We start from the raw sequence: 15,981 nt of genomic DNA, 5'->3' as shown, positions 1-15,981 counted from the left end.
TTTAACAATTTATTACAGTAAAAAGAAATCACAGAAAAGGGGAAAGTACTTGAAATGTAACAAAAAAAAATCATCCCAACGATTCCCAACAAACATGAATTGAGGCCTAAGCCTACCGACTTGAGTATAGCGTGAAAGGCTTTAGAAACTTCCTGGGTGAATGCAAAACACCTATATGTGAGTAGAGGACAAGGTCTATTGCAGACTTCCTCTTTTATGTTCAATCCAAAGACACTCAATAAAAGGAGTGAGCAAGCCATAACTCCAGATACACAAGCTCTGTGAGTCTTCAGACAGCAGCTTGGGAGCTTGACCTCATTCTAATTGCCAGCTTAAATGTGAGCAGCCATTGCCATGCTGTAGCAACACATCCAACAAAGACAGGAAAGGAGGCAGCCTCTGCTTCCTCTCCACATCCTCCCCAAGGAAGTGCTGCTGCCAGAAGAGCCAAGGCAGCTGGAGAGCCAGGGATTGTCAGCAGCATGCATGGCGGTGCACTGTGAGTTTGTGAGCAGAGGCAGTGAGAGGGGCCAGGGCTGGCTGACTGCTACAGGCCATCTGGAAGAAGAAATCGGCTGGCCTTAGAGCTGCTTTCCTTGGGAGTCATTTTACAGAACCTTTTATCATAGAGCAAAAGATTGCTCAAAGAAACCAGAAAACCAAGTCTACAATGAAATGGGTGAGGAAGGAATAAGGTAAAGTCACATCTATTATAACATCTAAGATTTGGACCAATTTCAGGCATCATTTTAAAAGGAAATGCAGATGACTGTTTTGAGAAAAACAACGATAGAGGATATGGAGAAGGAAGACAACAGAGGATATCGGGAAGGAAAGTTAATCTAATGAGGGAAGCAGGTCTGCCTTCCCGTCTCCGCCCTAGAGTTCAACACCAAGATGAAATATCCAATCCAGGTGCACATCTAGCTCACAAGGAACACTTTCTTGCTCTGATCATCACAAAGTTGAACAAGCCACCCTATGGCTCTCACCTCTCACCTTGTCTTGTGCATCCCCATGAGTTGGACATTTTAAAATCGTGAAACTGCACACCAAGAAATTCTGTTGACCTGGCCTTAGCTTGTTGTTCTCTAACCAATTAGGGAATATGGGGTTTTAACATCCAGTTTTGAGAATGTGTGCTCCTCTGTTGGGAACCAGACCAACCCAAGGCTTTCTCAGAGGCCCAGTTGAAAGCACAGAAGAAATGTAGTTCTGTCCTTGCTTAGGAACTGACTTGAAGAGGTGGAGTTTGGGGCTGGGGCTAGGCCCTTGAAGGAGTTGAGGTTTAGGTTCCTGGGAACTCAGCTTTCCTTCCATGAAGGGCTGTGGTTATCAGTCCTAAGGTAGCTAGCTGTATCTGGGGTATCCTGTGTTCTCTTTGCCAATATTGTTTTAGCTTTCTGCTGACCTTGGCCCAGTCTCCTCCTACAAATAGTATATATGATGCTATACCCCTCCCCAAGACAGGGTTTCTCTGTGTAGCCCTGGCTATCCTGGAATTCACTCTGTAGACCCCACCTGCCTCTGCCTTCCAAGTGCTGGTGTGTGCCACTACCACTCAGCTGATGCTATACTTCTTAATAAACTTGCTTGGCATAAGCCATCAGCTTATGCAAAACCCCCTGTCCGGTCCCATATATTGTTTTTGTCTTCTTTATTTCTTATTCCCAATCCTCCCACTCAACACCTCCCCTTTTGGGACCATTTTCCTGAAGGTTCAGGTCATTTCTCCATCACCCAAATTGGACCCAATGAGTACACAGTCTAGGTATTAATAAAATCGTGGGCACTTACTATTTCTTATGTGCACATGTAAACTAAGTCTAAGGGCATAGAGTTCTTGTAGAGAGAAAGAGGAAGTCATCTTTGCTGTAATGGAGAGAACGATGCCATACGACAGAGCTCACATGGAAGGTTTTGTTTTGTTTTGTTTTTTTGTTTGTTTTGTTTTTAATTAGAGGAAAGGGAATAGGAAAAGAGGGTAGGGGAGGGAGAAGCCAGCCTCTGGGGACAGGAGCAGAGGAAAAGGGGAAGGACTGACAGAGAGATAGGCAGAGAAGGGGAGAGGGAGGAGAGAGAGATATGAGAGGCAGGCAGGGTCCTTTCACTCTTAGTGGCTGCAGCTGGGGTGGTATTCTGTCAGAACCTCAAGGGCAAGCCAGTATAGATGCCAGAATACTAACAATCTTGGCAGTCGAGAGGATTGCATCAGCATGACGCACTGTCTCTCCTCCACGGCCTCCTTTGATGCTTAGGTAGCAATAATAGTCAAAGATGCTTTGGATGCATTCTTCTCCCTCTATCCCCATTCCTTTCAAAAAAAATGGAAACATGTAAGATGGGAAATCTGAGAACTACTACACTAGGCCACACTGTGGCCAGTCTTCCAGACCCTGATTGCCAATGCCAAGGAATAGCATCTGGTAATGGTGATGAACAACTCTGGTGAATGTGGCTCAAAGGTCACCATATCAAACAACACCATCTCTGTCTTATGAATAATCCAGGCCTTCCCAGATATCTTCTCCATTTCTGCTCCTCGTTCTCCTTCTTTGAGATAAGGACTCACTGCATAACCCAGGCTAGTCCCCAAATTGTAATTATTCTGCCTCCTGACTGCTAGAATTACAGGTGTGACCCACCAAGCCCAGTTCCTTCCTTTCCAAGCACAGGCCTACATATTTCCAAGGGCTACAGTTTCACTAACAATATGTCAGCCATGTGGTAAAACCTTCTCAGATTTGGCCTTAGGAAGATTACCTGGGAAGGGAAGAGTGGTGAAGGAATGTATTCTTGTTTATACTGGATAAAAGCTATGCCTAAATCTCAGATAATGTCCAACGAACTAAAAGAATCTGCAAGCTCTGAAATGTCCAGAAGTCACATTTCTTCAGAGATGAAGAAATTTATGATGACAAGCATCATAAATGTTTGCATGCCTTGCAAAGGAACTGTGAGAGTGAGGGATGGAAACGGGAAAATATAAAGGAGATCTGTTCAAGCATTGTACAGCCAGCACTTGTATTTTCCTAGAATGAAGGAGACCATCTCTTTTTGGAAAAGCCATGCCATGGACAGATGAAAGACATTTAGTTCTATCCCTGAATTCTATCCAGAATTGGCCAAATAGATTTAATTTGAAAAAATAAGATTTATCATTTGATAAGGACAGATCCAGAAACAGAATCCCAGGACTCTAATTTAAACTAAAGAACATGGTCTCTGTATCATTTAAGTACTTTGGGCTCTCTTTAAAACCATTTATAGTATACTCACACAAATCATTAATAAGTGAAGTAAAGGAAAAATAAAATGAAAGCTCACAGGACTAGAATAACTCTTCCTGTTTTCCATTTAATATTTGGATAGGAACAATTCTTGGAAATGATCACAAAAGCAGAAATTACTGGCTTAATTCTAAATAGATTTTTGGTTATTCCTTTCATGTTACTTTTCAGCATGCTTGGCTGTGGAAGTGGCATGCTGGCTGCGGCTGTGGCATGCTCAATGTTGATATAACTGGTTGCTCAGAAAACAAGACTCCCGACAATTTGCTCCATTCTGCTCCATGGACAAGGTGAAGCTCTGAAAGTGGGCCTAAAATGCATATAAATCTTCCCCCTTGCAGCTGCTTCTTGTTCAACTTCAGCAAAATTTGCTTAATTAAGATTTGAGATTTTACGATAGGTTTCCCCTTCTACTTAAAGCTCAAGTGACTCTGTGAATCTTATAGATATATGGGAGTCTTTGAAACCTCAGACAAAGGCTCTAGAAGTTTTATCAACAGATCTTGCTGACTTGTGTACTACTTACCTTTTTTTCATTTTATCCAATCCAACAGGCTTGATTTGTCCTTAAGGGCACATGGAATTTATAATTAATTCCAGGTCCTGATGACAGGCACTTCTGAGGTTTTCCTATGTCTCCTGTCACATGCTTTTCTTTCTTTCTTTCTTTCTTTCTTTCTTTCTTTCTTTCTTTCTTTCTTTTTCTATTACAATCAGGCAATGGGGGAGAGGCTACTTGTGGAATGCTGTCCAGCTTTGCTTATAGGATGTTAAACCCAGAGAACTAAGATTTGCCCTCAAAAGGCCAATGAAGACATCAACAGCTTTTCAAACTTGATAGCTGCTACCTCAAAAAAGAAAAAGAAAACTTTACACAAATACTAAATTAAGAACACACTTATGCGCACAAAGAATTCTCATTATTTCTACATGCATCTGAATTGAGTGGTCCTGAGCAGACAGTGGGAAATGTAACAACATCCCAGAAGGCCAGGCCCACAGATCCAAATACGTGCAACCAGGAGCTCCTCTGGGTCCCTGCCAAGGGTCTCAGGAGCCCTAGATGCCTCACCAAAGGTCAATTGCAGAAGGAGCACAAATTGAAGTAGGGGAGAGTGGGAACAGCAAGACAACTTGGAAAGGGTGTGTCTTAATTAGGGTTTCTATTGCTGTGATGAAACGCCATGACCAAAAAGCAATTTGGGGAGGAAAGGGTGTACATGGGTTATACTTCCACACTGTAGTCTATCACTGAAGGAAGCTAGGACAGGAACTCAAAACAGGGCAGCACCTGGAGACAGGACCTGATGCAGAGGCCATGGAGGGGCGCTGCTTACTGGCTTGCTTCCCATGGCTTACTCAGCAGACTTTTTTTTATAGAACATAGGTCCACCAGCCCAGGCATAGCACCACTCACAATGGGCTGGGCCCTTCCCCACCAATCACTAATTAAGAAAAGGTGGATTTCATGGAGGCATTCTCTCAACCGAGGTTCCCTCCTTTCAGATAACTAACTTGTGTCAAGTTAACCTAAGACTAGCCAGCACAGGGTGTTACTTAAGAAAACATTAGTCCCAAGGGCTGCTACCCGAAGCTCTCCTGTCTATTTAAGGAGAGACCGAAAGACACCAGGCCATGTGGCATGTCTATTCAGACTTGCCTTAGTTGATGGGAACCAATTTAAATATAAGTTCCTAATCCCAGAAGTTCAACTGTGTGGGCAGCTGTCACACTTGACAAGCTAATCTGTTACAGAGTGTCACTTATGTAATAGTGGGAAATAGCGTTGTAAGCAGCACCTTAGGATATACCGCCTTTGACGGGACGTTTTCTTCCCAGGATCTGAGGTCTATAAGCTGTATTGAGAAAATGTACTACTGTGCAAAATGAAAAGTGATGAGATCGGGTAGGGGAAGCCTCTTGGTGGTTAAGCGCTGTCACACTGTCCTTCCAGAGCTGGGGAGCTTCGTGTTCTCTTTCAACGTAATTAGGCTCTTACAGGATGAGCCTGAAGCTATAGGAATGCTGCCACTCTGCTATCACTGTCCAGGTTCTTGTGTTCACCTGCCACCACTCTGTTGTAACTATTAGCACTGTTCGTGTTCATTTGTGTTACAGATTTTGCAACAGGATTGCTTCTGAATATTTAGATCTACACTGTTTTAAAGCTATATTTGATTTTCATAAACTGTTCTTGGAGCCCCAGTTTCCATACCTTCTCTGTTTTGTATCATGACCTTGTTAACTTCTTCATCCCAGATAACTGTGCCATTTCCTACTCCTTTCTAGCCTGCATCCAGTTCAACACTGGGAAGGAACTTCTATTCCCAAACCTGTGGCAGCTGCCACTGCAGCTGCTATAAGAAGCCTGGACCCTTGTAGTCACACTATTGAGGGCTCCCAAACCTCTCTTCCGAATTCCAGAGTCATTCACACATTTGCCTTCACAAACTCAAGATAGCTAAGATCTTCAACTTATGACCCGGACCAACTTTTGTTTTATTTATTTTGTTTTTTTTCGAGACAGAGTTTCTCTGTGTAGCTTTGTAGACCAGGCTGGCCTTGAACTCACAGAGATCTGCCTGCCTCTGCCTCCCGAGTGCTGGGATTAAGGGCGTGCACCACCACTGCCAGGCCCAAACCGACTTTTGATGTGTGAACAAGCACTCCAGGAAAGAACCTGCCGACTGAGTTGAACCGGGATGTGGAGAGCCTGGGTGTTCTAAGCCCAAAGGCTGATTACAATTTATCTTGGCTATTTTAGTTCCCTCTTGTCCACGTCTGTGTAGGACCCAATATCCTAACAGATTTTTTAAAAATCCCGTGGGATAAATTAGAAAAACAAAAACACAGTTTTCCAATCAAAGGGCTAAGTGTTGTCAGACAGCATCGGAGGCCTGTAGCAGAGCTGTCCCCGTCTTCCTATAACCCACCTACTTGACATGTCCACCAATGTATTTGAAAAGTGTCTTGATTCATGACTGACTTTCTTTGTTCTGTTATTATAAAAAGTTCATAAAATCGCTACCTCATTGGAACATGGAATTTGGGGTAACTAAATGTGTACTCCAGGGCAATGCTCACTCACATTTGGCTCCACAATAAACTCTCTCTTGCCCTTTGAGATGAGAGCTGTCTTTATGTAGACAGAGCTATGTCTACTGTTGGCAATACCTCCCATCTTGGCTGGTATCACTCCATCTTTCCTGTTTTCAGGCCCAAACAACAGATGTCACACTTTGGTGGGTCCTGGTGGTCATTACATCTTGGCTAGATTTTAGTCATAGGCTCCAATCCTCCGGCTCTGCCCACAGGACACTCAGAACAGCCTTTCCTAACCACTAGCGGCTCGTGCCACTCACTTGCCGAAAACAAATGGCTCCTTACTGCAGAGTAAAAGTTCTTAAAATGGTCCCATTATAATACATGTGTGTGTTCTCTCATCATCATGAGGATCCCCCTCAGGGCTTTTATATTCCCACGTTTCTCTATTCCTCCAAGAAGGCACTGACTAGCTTCGATCCAGACTGTCTTTTTTAAAGTGTTCAGATCCCGATCAAAGTAAAATATTTTCCCCTCCTGAGCGCAATTCTGATTTATTTCCTGTCCAGTGTAACAAGGATAATGTCTCTCTTAAAGGACAAGGAAGTCTCCTTGCTATCCAAATAAAGCATTTGGGCTACCCGAGTTTGGGGTTACTCATGTATGACAAAAATCCACTGAGGATGCAGCAGCCACTGGCCTCTTGTGTCACTCACTGGATGGAATCCATGCTCACAGCAGGCTGAATTCAATAGCTAACAAGACAGCCTTTCTGCTAACTTCCCACCTAACTTCTAAGCTCCCCATTCCCTCCAGGCCACTTACACAACTGTTCATGACTCTAGAACATGTAAGGTGCAGCGTTTGTTAAAGCCTTCCGTGTCTCATGGGCCTGAAATATGCTCCCCTAGATCTCTGTTAGCTGTGCTCCTGACCAAGTGTGCTTTCTGGTTTCACCCTTTCAGGGAGAAGATCATTCACAACCACAGCTAATCCTCTTCCCCTCCTTAACCTTCCCAGTTCCCTTTATTAACTCTATTTTTTTTTCTATTTCAATTAACAACATCTACAGAAGGCAGGGCAATTGAATGCCTTTAAAGAACCAGATAATAAGCATTTTTAAGTTTGAAGGCCTTAAGGTTCCTGCTAACATGGCTTCATTGTAGTGGGAGAGCAGTAATAGATAATATGCTAGTAAGTGATAATGGCCATGTTCTAATAACACACTTGAAAAAAAAAAAAAAAAAACTGGCAGCCTGCCCGAGGGTTATAGATGATCAGTCCCTGTTAGAAAAATCTTCTCAGCTTCTCATTCTACTGGCCAACAAGCTCCATAAAAGGAGCAATCTTGTTTTACCGATGGCCCTGGCTGGCCCGGAACCATGGAACAGAGATCTGCCAAGAATTAATGTATTTGCAGATCTATTGTCTACACACACACACACACACACACACACACACACACACGGCTCTCGCGTCAAAGGGAGTAAGATAGCTTAATTCTAGAGCCAAATTTGAGTGACCAAGATCTAGAAATACATATTTAGGTCTCTCCAAATTCCAAAGGACATGTTAGAATGGCCAAAGAATGATGACAAGGCACAATCAACCTACTCATCACCCTCATTTTCTAATTTCCTGAGACCACATCTAGACTGCACTTCTCCATCTCTTCTGTTAGCAAGTGAAACAAAAGACTACATTCTATACAGGGGGGTTGGCTTGTGCTGCAGAAAAAAGGACTTGATATTAGACTAGTCCACTGTGTTTCTTGCACGTCCCTTGATGGTTCTTAACACTGAATGGAGTGGAAGAGTCATTCCTATTTTACATTAGATTTGAGTGGAGTTTGGCACAGTTAAATGGTTTGATGGAGAAATTGCATGCAATGATCTAGACAAGTCTAATCTACATATATACCTGCTTTTTGGAGACAAGCACTCTGTCCACCCTGCTACAACAGACGCTTCAAGTGGACTGTCAGCAGCTAGTTTAAACTCCTGGGCATCTTAAAAAAATCATACGAAGATGAAAGAGATGGCAAACACTCCCTCCCTCCCTCCCTCAGGGTAAATGATCTATACCATTTCGTTTAGCCAAGAACATGGCTTTAAAAAGAGCCTTCACACCTGTCTATAAGGTTGGGGGGAGAAAAAAGGAAGTTTCACCAAAAAACAAAAAGTCAAGCCTATATCACATGGCAATTAAAGGCCAGCCAAATGGATGTTAATTCCAGCTTTCACATGTAGATCAACCAGAACAAGACTGTAATTCCATCAAGTGTCATTTATTTAAATAACAAATCAATTGCACATTGTAGGTAACCTGGTTATAGCAATATGAAAATATAGAATTCTGAAAACAATCTGGCAACTCAAATATGTATCTAATAACACAGAGTCTTCTATAAGATACAAAGGAGGGAAAAGGAAACACTGACTTTCAAATTGATTTATTTGCACTTAAAAATACAATTTCTAATATGACATCTGTTTTCAAAACTGTCTAAAGTGTAAAAATAGAAACAGGAACTGTTGTCTTCATGTTGAAAATTTAAATCTTTATCTACATTCACTACACATCACAGATGATACCATTGACACAAAATCAGCATACAAAGTCATGGGAACACATGAAAACTATAGTTCACACTTTTCTTCTTCCTCCTCCTTGACTAATGGAAAACTTTCTAAATGGTCTCTTTCCCTCTCTAGGACCTGAACCTAAAACCCATTGATTAGCAGATGGATGTTGATAACACATTCACTTTACAAAGAGTCCTAACCTCTTCAAGTTCTACAATGGTTTTCCTCTGTAAGACTGACTGCTGAAAATAAACTACAGGCCATGCTCAAGTAACATGGGGAAAGGAGGCCAGGACAAGACACCTCCAAGTCTGAGCAGCATGACACTGAATCCTAAATACAAATGGGAGCCTGACTGATTCAACTGAAAACTCCAAATTAGTTTACAGTTGCCTTTATTTTGCTTAATCCAAAAATAAGTGAAAGGCAAATGTTACCATGAAGGCCTCTTACAAGCCAGAGAGAAGACAGGTTTACTTTTTGAGTAAAAAGTAAAAAGAAAAAAAAAAATTCTCAAAAGACAAACACCTACAAAGTAAACTGGCTTTGGAAATAAGTTGTACAATAAAATAATACATCTCAATTATTAAATATATATGCCTTTGTATATAACTTGCATCAAAAATTAAGTATTCTATGAACATCTGCAATAAATATTTTAAAATAGTAATCTATAAAGAGACAGTTAATATTCATTCAGGTGTTCAGAAGCTGACAGAAAAAAATAAACACTTAGCTCTAGAATCCCCCATGATATGGTAACTGAGTGCAGCACACTGTTAACTGTTAACTGCCTTCCTATACAGCACGTGTCTGTCTCTGTAAATCTTGGGTAATCTGGACCCAACAGTGCTATTTTCTTACATCATTAAATAGAACCAAAAGCCTGAGATTTAAAATGTTTACCACAATCTCTCTCAAATTACTTCCTTAAAAATAAATCACCTAGGCTGAGTGCTCAGTGGTCCAGTGCTTACTTAGCAGTGTGCCAGTACCCTTGGTTTATGCCCTGGGACAGGAGTGGGCAAGAGGAGAGCCATACAGAAAGCATGTAACTGTCTACTGTGGGGAAGGAAGGAAGGAAGGAAGGAAGGAAGGAAGGAAGGAAGGAAGGAAGGAAGGAAGGAAGGAAGGAAGGAAGTAAATAAGGGAACTTGTGAAGACTTATTTATATGCATTTATTAGCTCCAAAATTGCGGCCTGGGCATTCTACTCTATTAAAGACAAGACTATAGTTAGAAGTCTGTATAATTCCTCAAGCAGAATATATCACATCTTCAAACTGAGTATACTTCAAGCTCAAAATGATGCAATTCCTTCAAAATTAAATGCAAGTAATATTCTTTAATGTGTTCAGGTACTCTCATTACCAGTTCTGTTTCACTGAAAACAATTTCTTTCTATTTTCTTTTGGTACCCAAATAAATAAGACTTTTAATTCAGCCCTAAGGGGGGGGGAGTTAAGGTGCAATAAAAAAAAGTTAAGGTGCAGTAAAAAAAAGTTAAGATGCATACAATGTAATATGCACATGTCCTAAGTTCATCCTTTAGCTATACAGTCTAAGAACTACTGAGTTAGCATACAAGGTACACTATGTCTTTACTATAGTCTGTTACTACTGTACCTTGATTTTTCCTATTGGATATTCCACCTGGGGCTGAGGATGTGGCTCAGTTGTGGAGCACTTACAAGACATACACCAGCCCTCGGGGTTCCATTTCTAGCACCACAAAAATAATAAAATAAAGCAAAATAAAATTCAAGCTGCAGGCATGTACAAAAGTCTTTATTATTTAAACACAATGAGGCATCTGCTTTGATCTTTGCACACCTCTCTGTTGCAGTGTAACTGTGATGAACACATGTTACTATGTACTACACACAGGAGGGCACAGGGCTTAGTCTTCTTATTCTATATATCCTCTGAATGGTTCAGGCTGAGAACCTGCTCAGCCATCTCAATACAAGATAGTTCCTCTGTCACTTCTTTCTGAAGTAATGGAGTAAATGGACTGGAATGGACTTAAATATGTTCCCACATATGAACGTCTGTCCAGATCAGATGTAGCCACTCAACACGAACCCCAGCTTCCTTGATGATAGAGTCTGATGGGCCCTTTACATCACATTTCAAGTTCAACATTCTAATAAAAGCTAACAGCAAATGTACAATAGACCAAAATATGAACTAGGGAGGGAGGATTCTAGAAATATAATACATACAGAAAAATATGCAAATAATTGGGCTGTGGGAGAACTATTTAGAGAAATCCTTCCACTCTTTAAAGGGCATGAAGAATTTGCCAATATGGACTGTTTTCTATTACTCATCTATAGACCAGTCTAACTTATCTATAGACCAGTCTACTGATACATTAGCTCTATCACTGTATCTAATAAAGAGGTGCTTAAAGAGATCAAAATTTATATTTTTGTATATCATAATATACACACACTCATAATACTCACAAAAGGCAACTGGAAGGCATAAAATATTTAAATTTAGATAAATCATCTTCCATTTTATTCCTTAAGTGGATAAATTGTGCCTAACAATTTTTAAGTAGTATATTGGACTAGCTACGAGGGTCAATGTTAGCATGTTGATAATGTAAAAGTATCACAAAGGGTTCACTAAATTTTTCAGAAATTATCCTATTCCTGAAATCTACCTAACTATTGTCACATGCAAAGATAGTTTATAAAATAAGACTAACCTAGCAATCTTAAAAATAAGGACTTTTAGATGGGCACACAGGAGTTCACAGGGGCATGAGGCGGGTGAGACCAACCTTCATCTGTTAAGGGCACTTAAACAGAAAAAGTAAACCACTGAGAGAGATTTGAAACAAGATGATACAACAGATGAGGAACGGGCAGTCACAGCAGAGAGCAATCAAATGCCAGAATGCCAGGGGGCAAGAACCCAGGGAGCCTCTGGGAACTGCTGCAGGCAAGAAAGAAGGTCCCACCGCCCATGGCCATTTCAGAAGTGGAGCAGCCACAGCTGACAAGTGGCTAGTACACCTGACAGAGGAGAGCAGAAGAAGAATACGTTCAAAGGGTGAAAAGGACAAAATAATTTTCTAAGATCCAGACCTGATGAATTACAAACGTTTAGGATTCCAATCGCCGGAAACTGCATTAACTAAACTCAACCAAATGCACCATAATCGGTGACTCAGGAATACAGAGAAACAAAGGGATTAGAAAGAAATAGAAAAAATGAAATGTCTAGAGAATTAACCAGAATAATTCCAGAATTAATTTTTCCACTTGGTCCTTGTTACTCTTATTGTCCAGGGAATGGGACTCTACTCAAGAAGATCGATAGACTTCACAGGGATGGAGATGATACACAATCAGATGTGTCCATCACAATAGAATGACTGACAAAAGAACACGCACTTCTATTTCAAGAGGAGGCACTCACTTTTCACCCTTCCACACCACAGGTTTTAAGCCCTGATCAAAAAATTGAAGAATAACCTAACCTCCAACTCAATTAACCCAGGCACTCAGACCAGGGAGGAATGACAGTCACCCAGTACTGCTCTCCAAGGAGCTGGTTGGACCATTGGATTGCTCTAAGGGCTACAGATTGCCCTTCACACCTAGGAATCTAGAATTTATCTCCCTGTAGCTCATACCCACTGTCTTCCCCTGTCCTCAAGACAGATGGAAAGCCACTGTCTGTTCTGTAACTTGGGAATGTGTCTTATATGCAGGAAGAGCAAGCGTTCAAACATACACAGGAGTTGGTGTAGTTAACCTTCCAGGTTTTCCTACTCACCACAGCTCTGAAACACATCCTTTATACTTACAAAGCACCAATCAGAACACTGACTCGCTATTTAAAAATAAACAGAGGTAATTTTGCTATACAAACTGTCATTAGACGAACTGGAAACCTAACCCACTACTTGTGCCTCTCAAAAAGACAATTAGATAAATTGTTGTGTCTTGGGCACTTGCTCTCCACAAAACGTCCTAAATCAAAAGACACATTTTGAAAGATGACCCTTACAAACATCCTAAGAAATTGGTGCTGGTACAGTATCTTGAACATGACAGGAAATGGATAAATGTCTGTGGCATTAATTCTATTGCAGCATTTATAAAGCCACTAGATAGATGGTCCACACTGCTAACTGCCAAAGAGCATATGAGTAATAAAAACAAGAAAACCACAAAACAAAAAAAAATGGCACAGGTGAACTTGTTTGATAATGTAAAAGTCGTCATTTAAAAATGATTATCTACTTAAGTGTATGTGTGTGTTTCTTCTATGTGAACATATGCCATGTTTGTTCAAGTGCCTACGGAGGCCAGCAGGGGGTGTTGGGTCTTCTGAAGTTACACACAGTTGAGAACTGCCTGACATGGGTGCAGGGAAACAAGTGCTGGTCCTCTAGAAAAGCAGGAAGTGCTCTTAACTGCTGAGCCACCTCTACAGCCCCTAACATGGTCATTTTTAAGCTTAATTTTTCTTATTTTATACCAAAATGGGAATTTATTGTTACAGACCATGAGCTCTGCCGGTTTCTCACAAAATATGGGTAATATTCTTTTTGTTTATTTTTCTTTTTGGAGACATGGTTTAACTATGTAGCTCTGGCTGGCCTGAAACTCGCTATGTAGACCTGGATGGCCTCAAACTCAGAGTTCTACCTACCCCTGCCTCCCAAGTGCTGGGATTAAGTAAAGGAATGTGCTACCACACCCAGCTATAGTCTTTAATGACTTTATATGCTTTTAAAATAATGTTATCAAAGCTCTTCTAAAGAATTTATACACTTTTCTTCCAAGTTTTATATATAATTATTGAACATATTTCTATAGTAGCATTACAATGTGTTTCCCCTTCCATCTGTAGCTAGTTGTATAATTCATATTAATGTGATATAATGATATCTGCCCCCAAGTTATTGAGTCAGGGATGGTCCTCTGACTCAAAGTGCATTAATCAGCTCTTTCAATAAATATTTCCTCGATGTTGATCAAGAAATGGTACCTTAAGTAACCCAATACCAATGCCTGCTGAGCATGGGGACTGAAGTAGGGGACAGAGGAACAACTCCATAATGTAAGCTACTGTCAGTGCTAAATGCATGAACTGAAAGGCTTCTGAATGCCCACATTCATTTCATTTTATAGCAGAGACCAAATATGCAGCAGATACTTCTTTATAGGTACTGTAATCCATGCACAGAGCCATAATTATCAGAATCACACATATGTATAAAGCCTCCCCAGGGTACAGAAAACTACCGAATGTACCATCTAACTGAGGCCTCAGAGCAAGGAGTGCTACCTTGTTATTCCCACTGGAAAACCCAAGTCCTAGAAAGGGTAAGTTATTTGTTTTGTGTTGTTAAGTATTCACCAACCGAGAGAGACTCCTAACTACAAACCTGGGCTCTGTCTGGTAAAGGTGGAACCAATGTCACCTAGACAAGTAAATGGGACAAAATCCCAGATTCATGGACTCATGAACTGTTTTTCCTCACTGGATGGAATCTGGACCTTAGCTGTAACACCGACCATAGGCAGTGGATTGGGTGGAGGGGGAGGTGGGTTGAAAAAAAACACTACAAAACATTCTAAATGGGAAGAGTGTAGATAAATGCTAAACACTGTTGAAAATACCTAATACACAACAGATTCACGGTTCTAAAACTCAAAGAGACCATTAATGTCACCTGTTCTTTTTCTAGTTCACAAATGAGAAAGACACAGTGATTAACAGATATGGGAACTCCAGAAAAGTCATCTGCTCACCAGTAGCAGAGCCTGGCTCATCCAGCTCCATGCTCTAGTTCTGGTTCCTACTCAGAGAACCAAAACATAGCCCAGATGTTAAAAATCAAAAACAAAAACAAAAATACATTAGCACTGGGCCAGCCACATCCTAAGTGTAAAAATGAGTGATGTTTTACATACCACTTAAAGCAACAGGGACTTTTCCTTACTATAAGAAAAGCAGTCATAGCCTATATTTCAGGCTCAGCACTAAGGTTAGAGAATTCTAAAATACAGCTTTTTTTACCCATAGATACATAAGAAATGTGTCTGTATGGTTGAGTGCTATTACTGAATCAGATATGAGTACATTCAAAAACAGGATCGTTCTGAAAAACTTTCATTTCAACCACTGAGACAGTGGAAACCCGAGAGCTGACAACTGCATCACCCTGTAGAGACGCAGGCCCTTCAGCCTAGGAATATGTCACCCCTCGGGCCCTCTGCTTCTCTCTTCCAGAACTTCAGAAACCCACTGCTATATTATTTTAGATGTGATATTTATTTCTGCTCTGATTTAAATACTAAGCAATAAAATATCTCTGAAGTTTAAAGGACAAGCCAATCTAAAAATGGCTTAGCTTATAAAGCCATTTGCTACTTGAACAATATTAATTTTCACATTAAAAAAATAAATAATCTAACTAGACTTTATTGTACCTGTCAGTCTTTTAAAAAGACTTCACCCCTCAATTGAAATCTAATGTGAAATTCTTTTTAAAGGCAGAGTATAAGAATTTCTATACAATATTGGATGTCATTCCATAGGGGAAAGTATGTAGACCAACAGTAAGCCACTCAGGAGACAGGAAGTGCCTGACAATAGTTTCCCTCATGCTTCCACCTTGGCCAGGACTGATCTCCATAGCAAGAGTCCATGTTGTTTGGGAGGATTCCATCCTGTACATTCCAGTCAGTCTGAAGATGGCTTTTTCCAGAGATGAAGGGCTGCTTGAATTCTGAAGTGTAGTCTAGACTCCAAGGAGTAATCTTTGTAGTTGTTTCTGAAGACAATGAAGAATAAAATTGTACAGTCAGCATTTCTCTGTCTAGCAGGGTACCACCACCCCTCCAATTCTGGGTTTCCAGAAGCTTCCCCTGTGGTGACTGAAAAGGCCATGCTTTGAGTTGCAGCATTCTAATTACCAAACCACAACTATAGCAAGGTTGTGAGGGCATGGCATATTTTCTTAACTATTGCTAAATGGTTCAACTTGTATTTTTAGAGGAAAATGTAAAGTCAGGTTTACATAATACAATG

General features: G+C 40.8%; 1 protein-coding gene across 3 annotated transcripts in view; it reads right to left on the bottom strand.

Annotated features, from left to right (window-relative positions):
• Positions 1–8,598: 8,598 nt before the first annotated feature.
• The window catches only part of Ttc39b (tetratricopeptide repeat domain 39B), a 108,009-nt gene continuing 100,626 nt past the window's right edge, over positions 8,599–15,981 (bottom strand). For all 3 annotated transcript variants that reach the window (XM_027400198.2, XM_027400200.2, XM_027400199.2), the window contains one exon: positions 8,599–15,724. In XM_027400198.2, the coding sequence (XP_027255999.1) occupies positions 15,634–15,724 (91 nt within the window). In that variant the 3' untranslated portion in view covers positions 8,599–15,633. The remainder of the gene's footprint in view (positions 15,725–15,981) is intronic.

The sequence above is a fragment of the Cricetulus griseus genome, chromosome 2 (assembly GCF_003668045.3).
Source record: "Cricetulus griseus strain 17A/GY chromosome 2, alternate assembly CriGri-PICRH-1.0, whole genome shotgun sequence".
In the NCBI taxonomy this organism is placed as follows: domain Eukaryota; kingdom Metazoa; phylum Chordata; class Mammalia; order Rodentia; family Cricetidae; genus Cricetulus; species Cricetulus griseus.
This window is presented reverse-complemented; position numbering and strand designations above follow the sequence as displayed.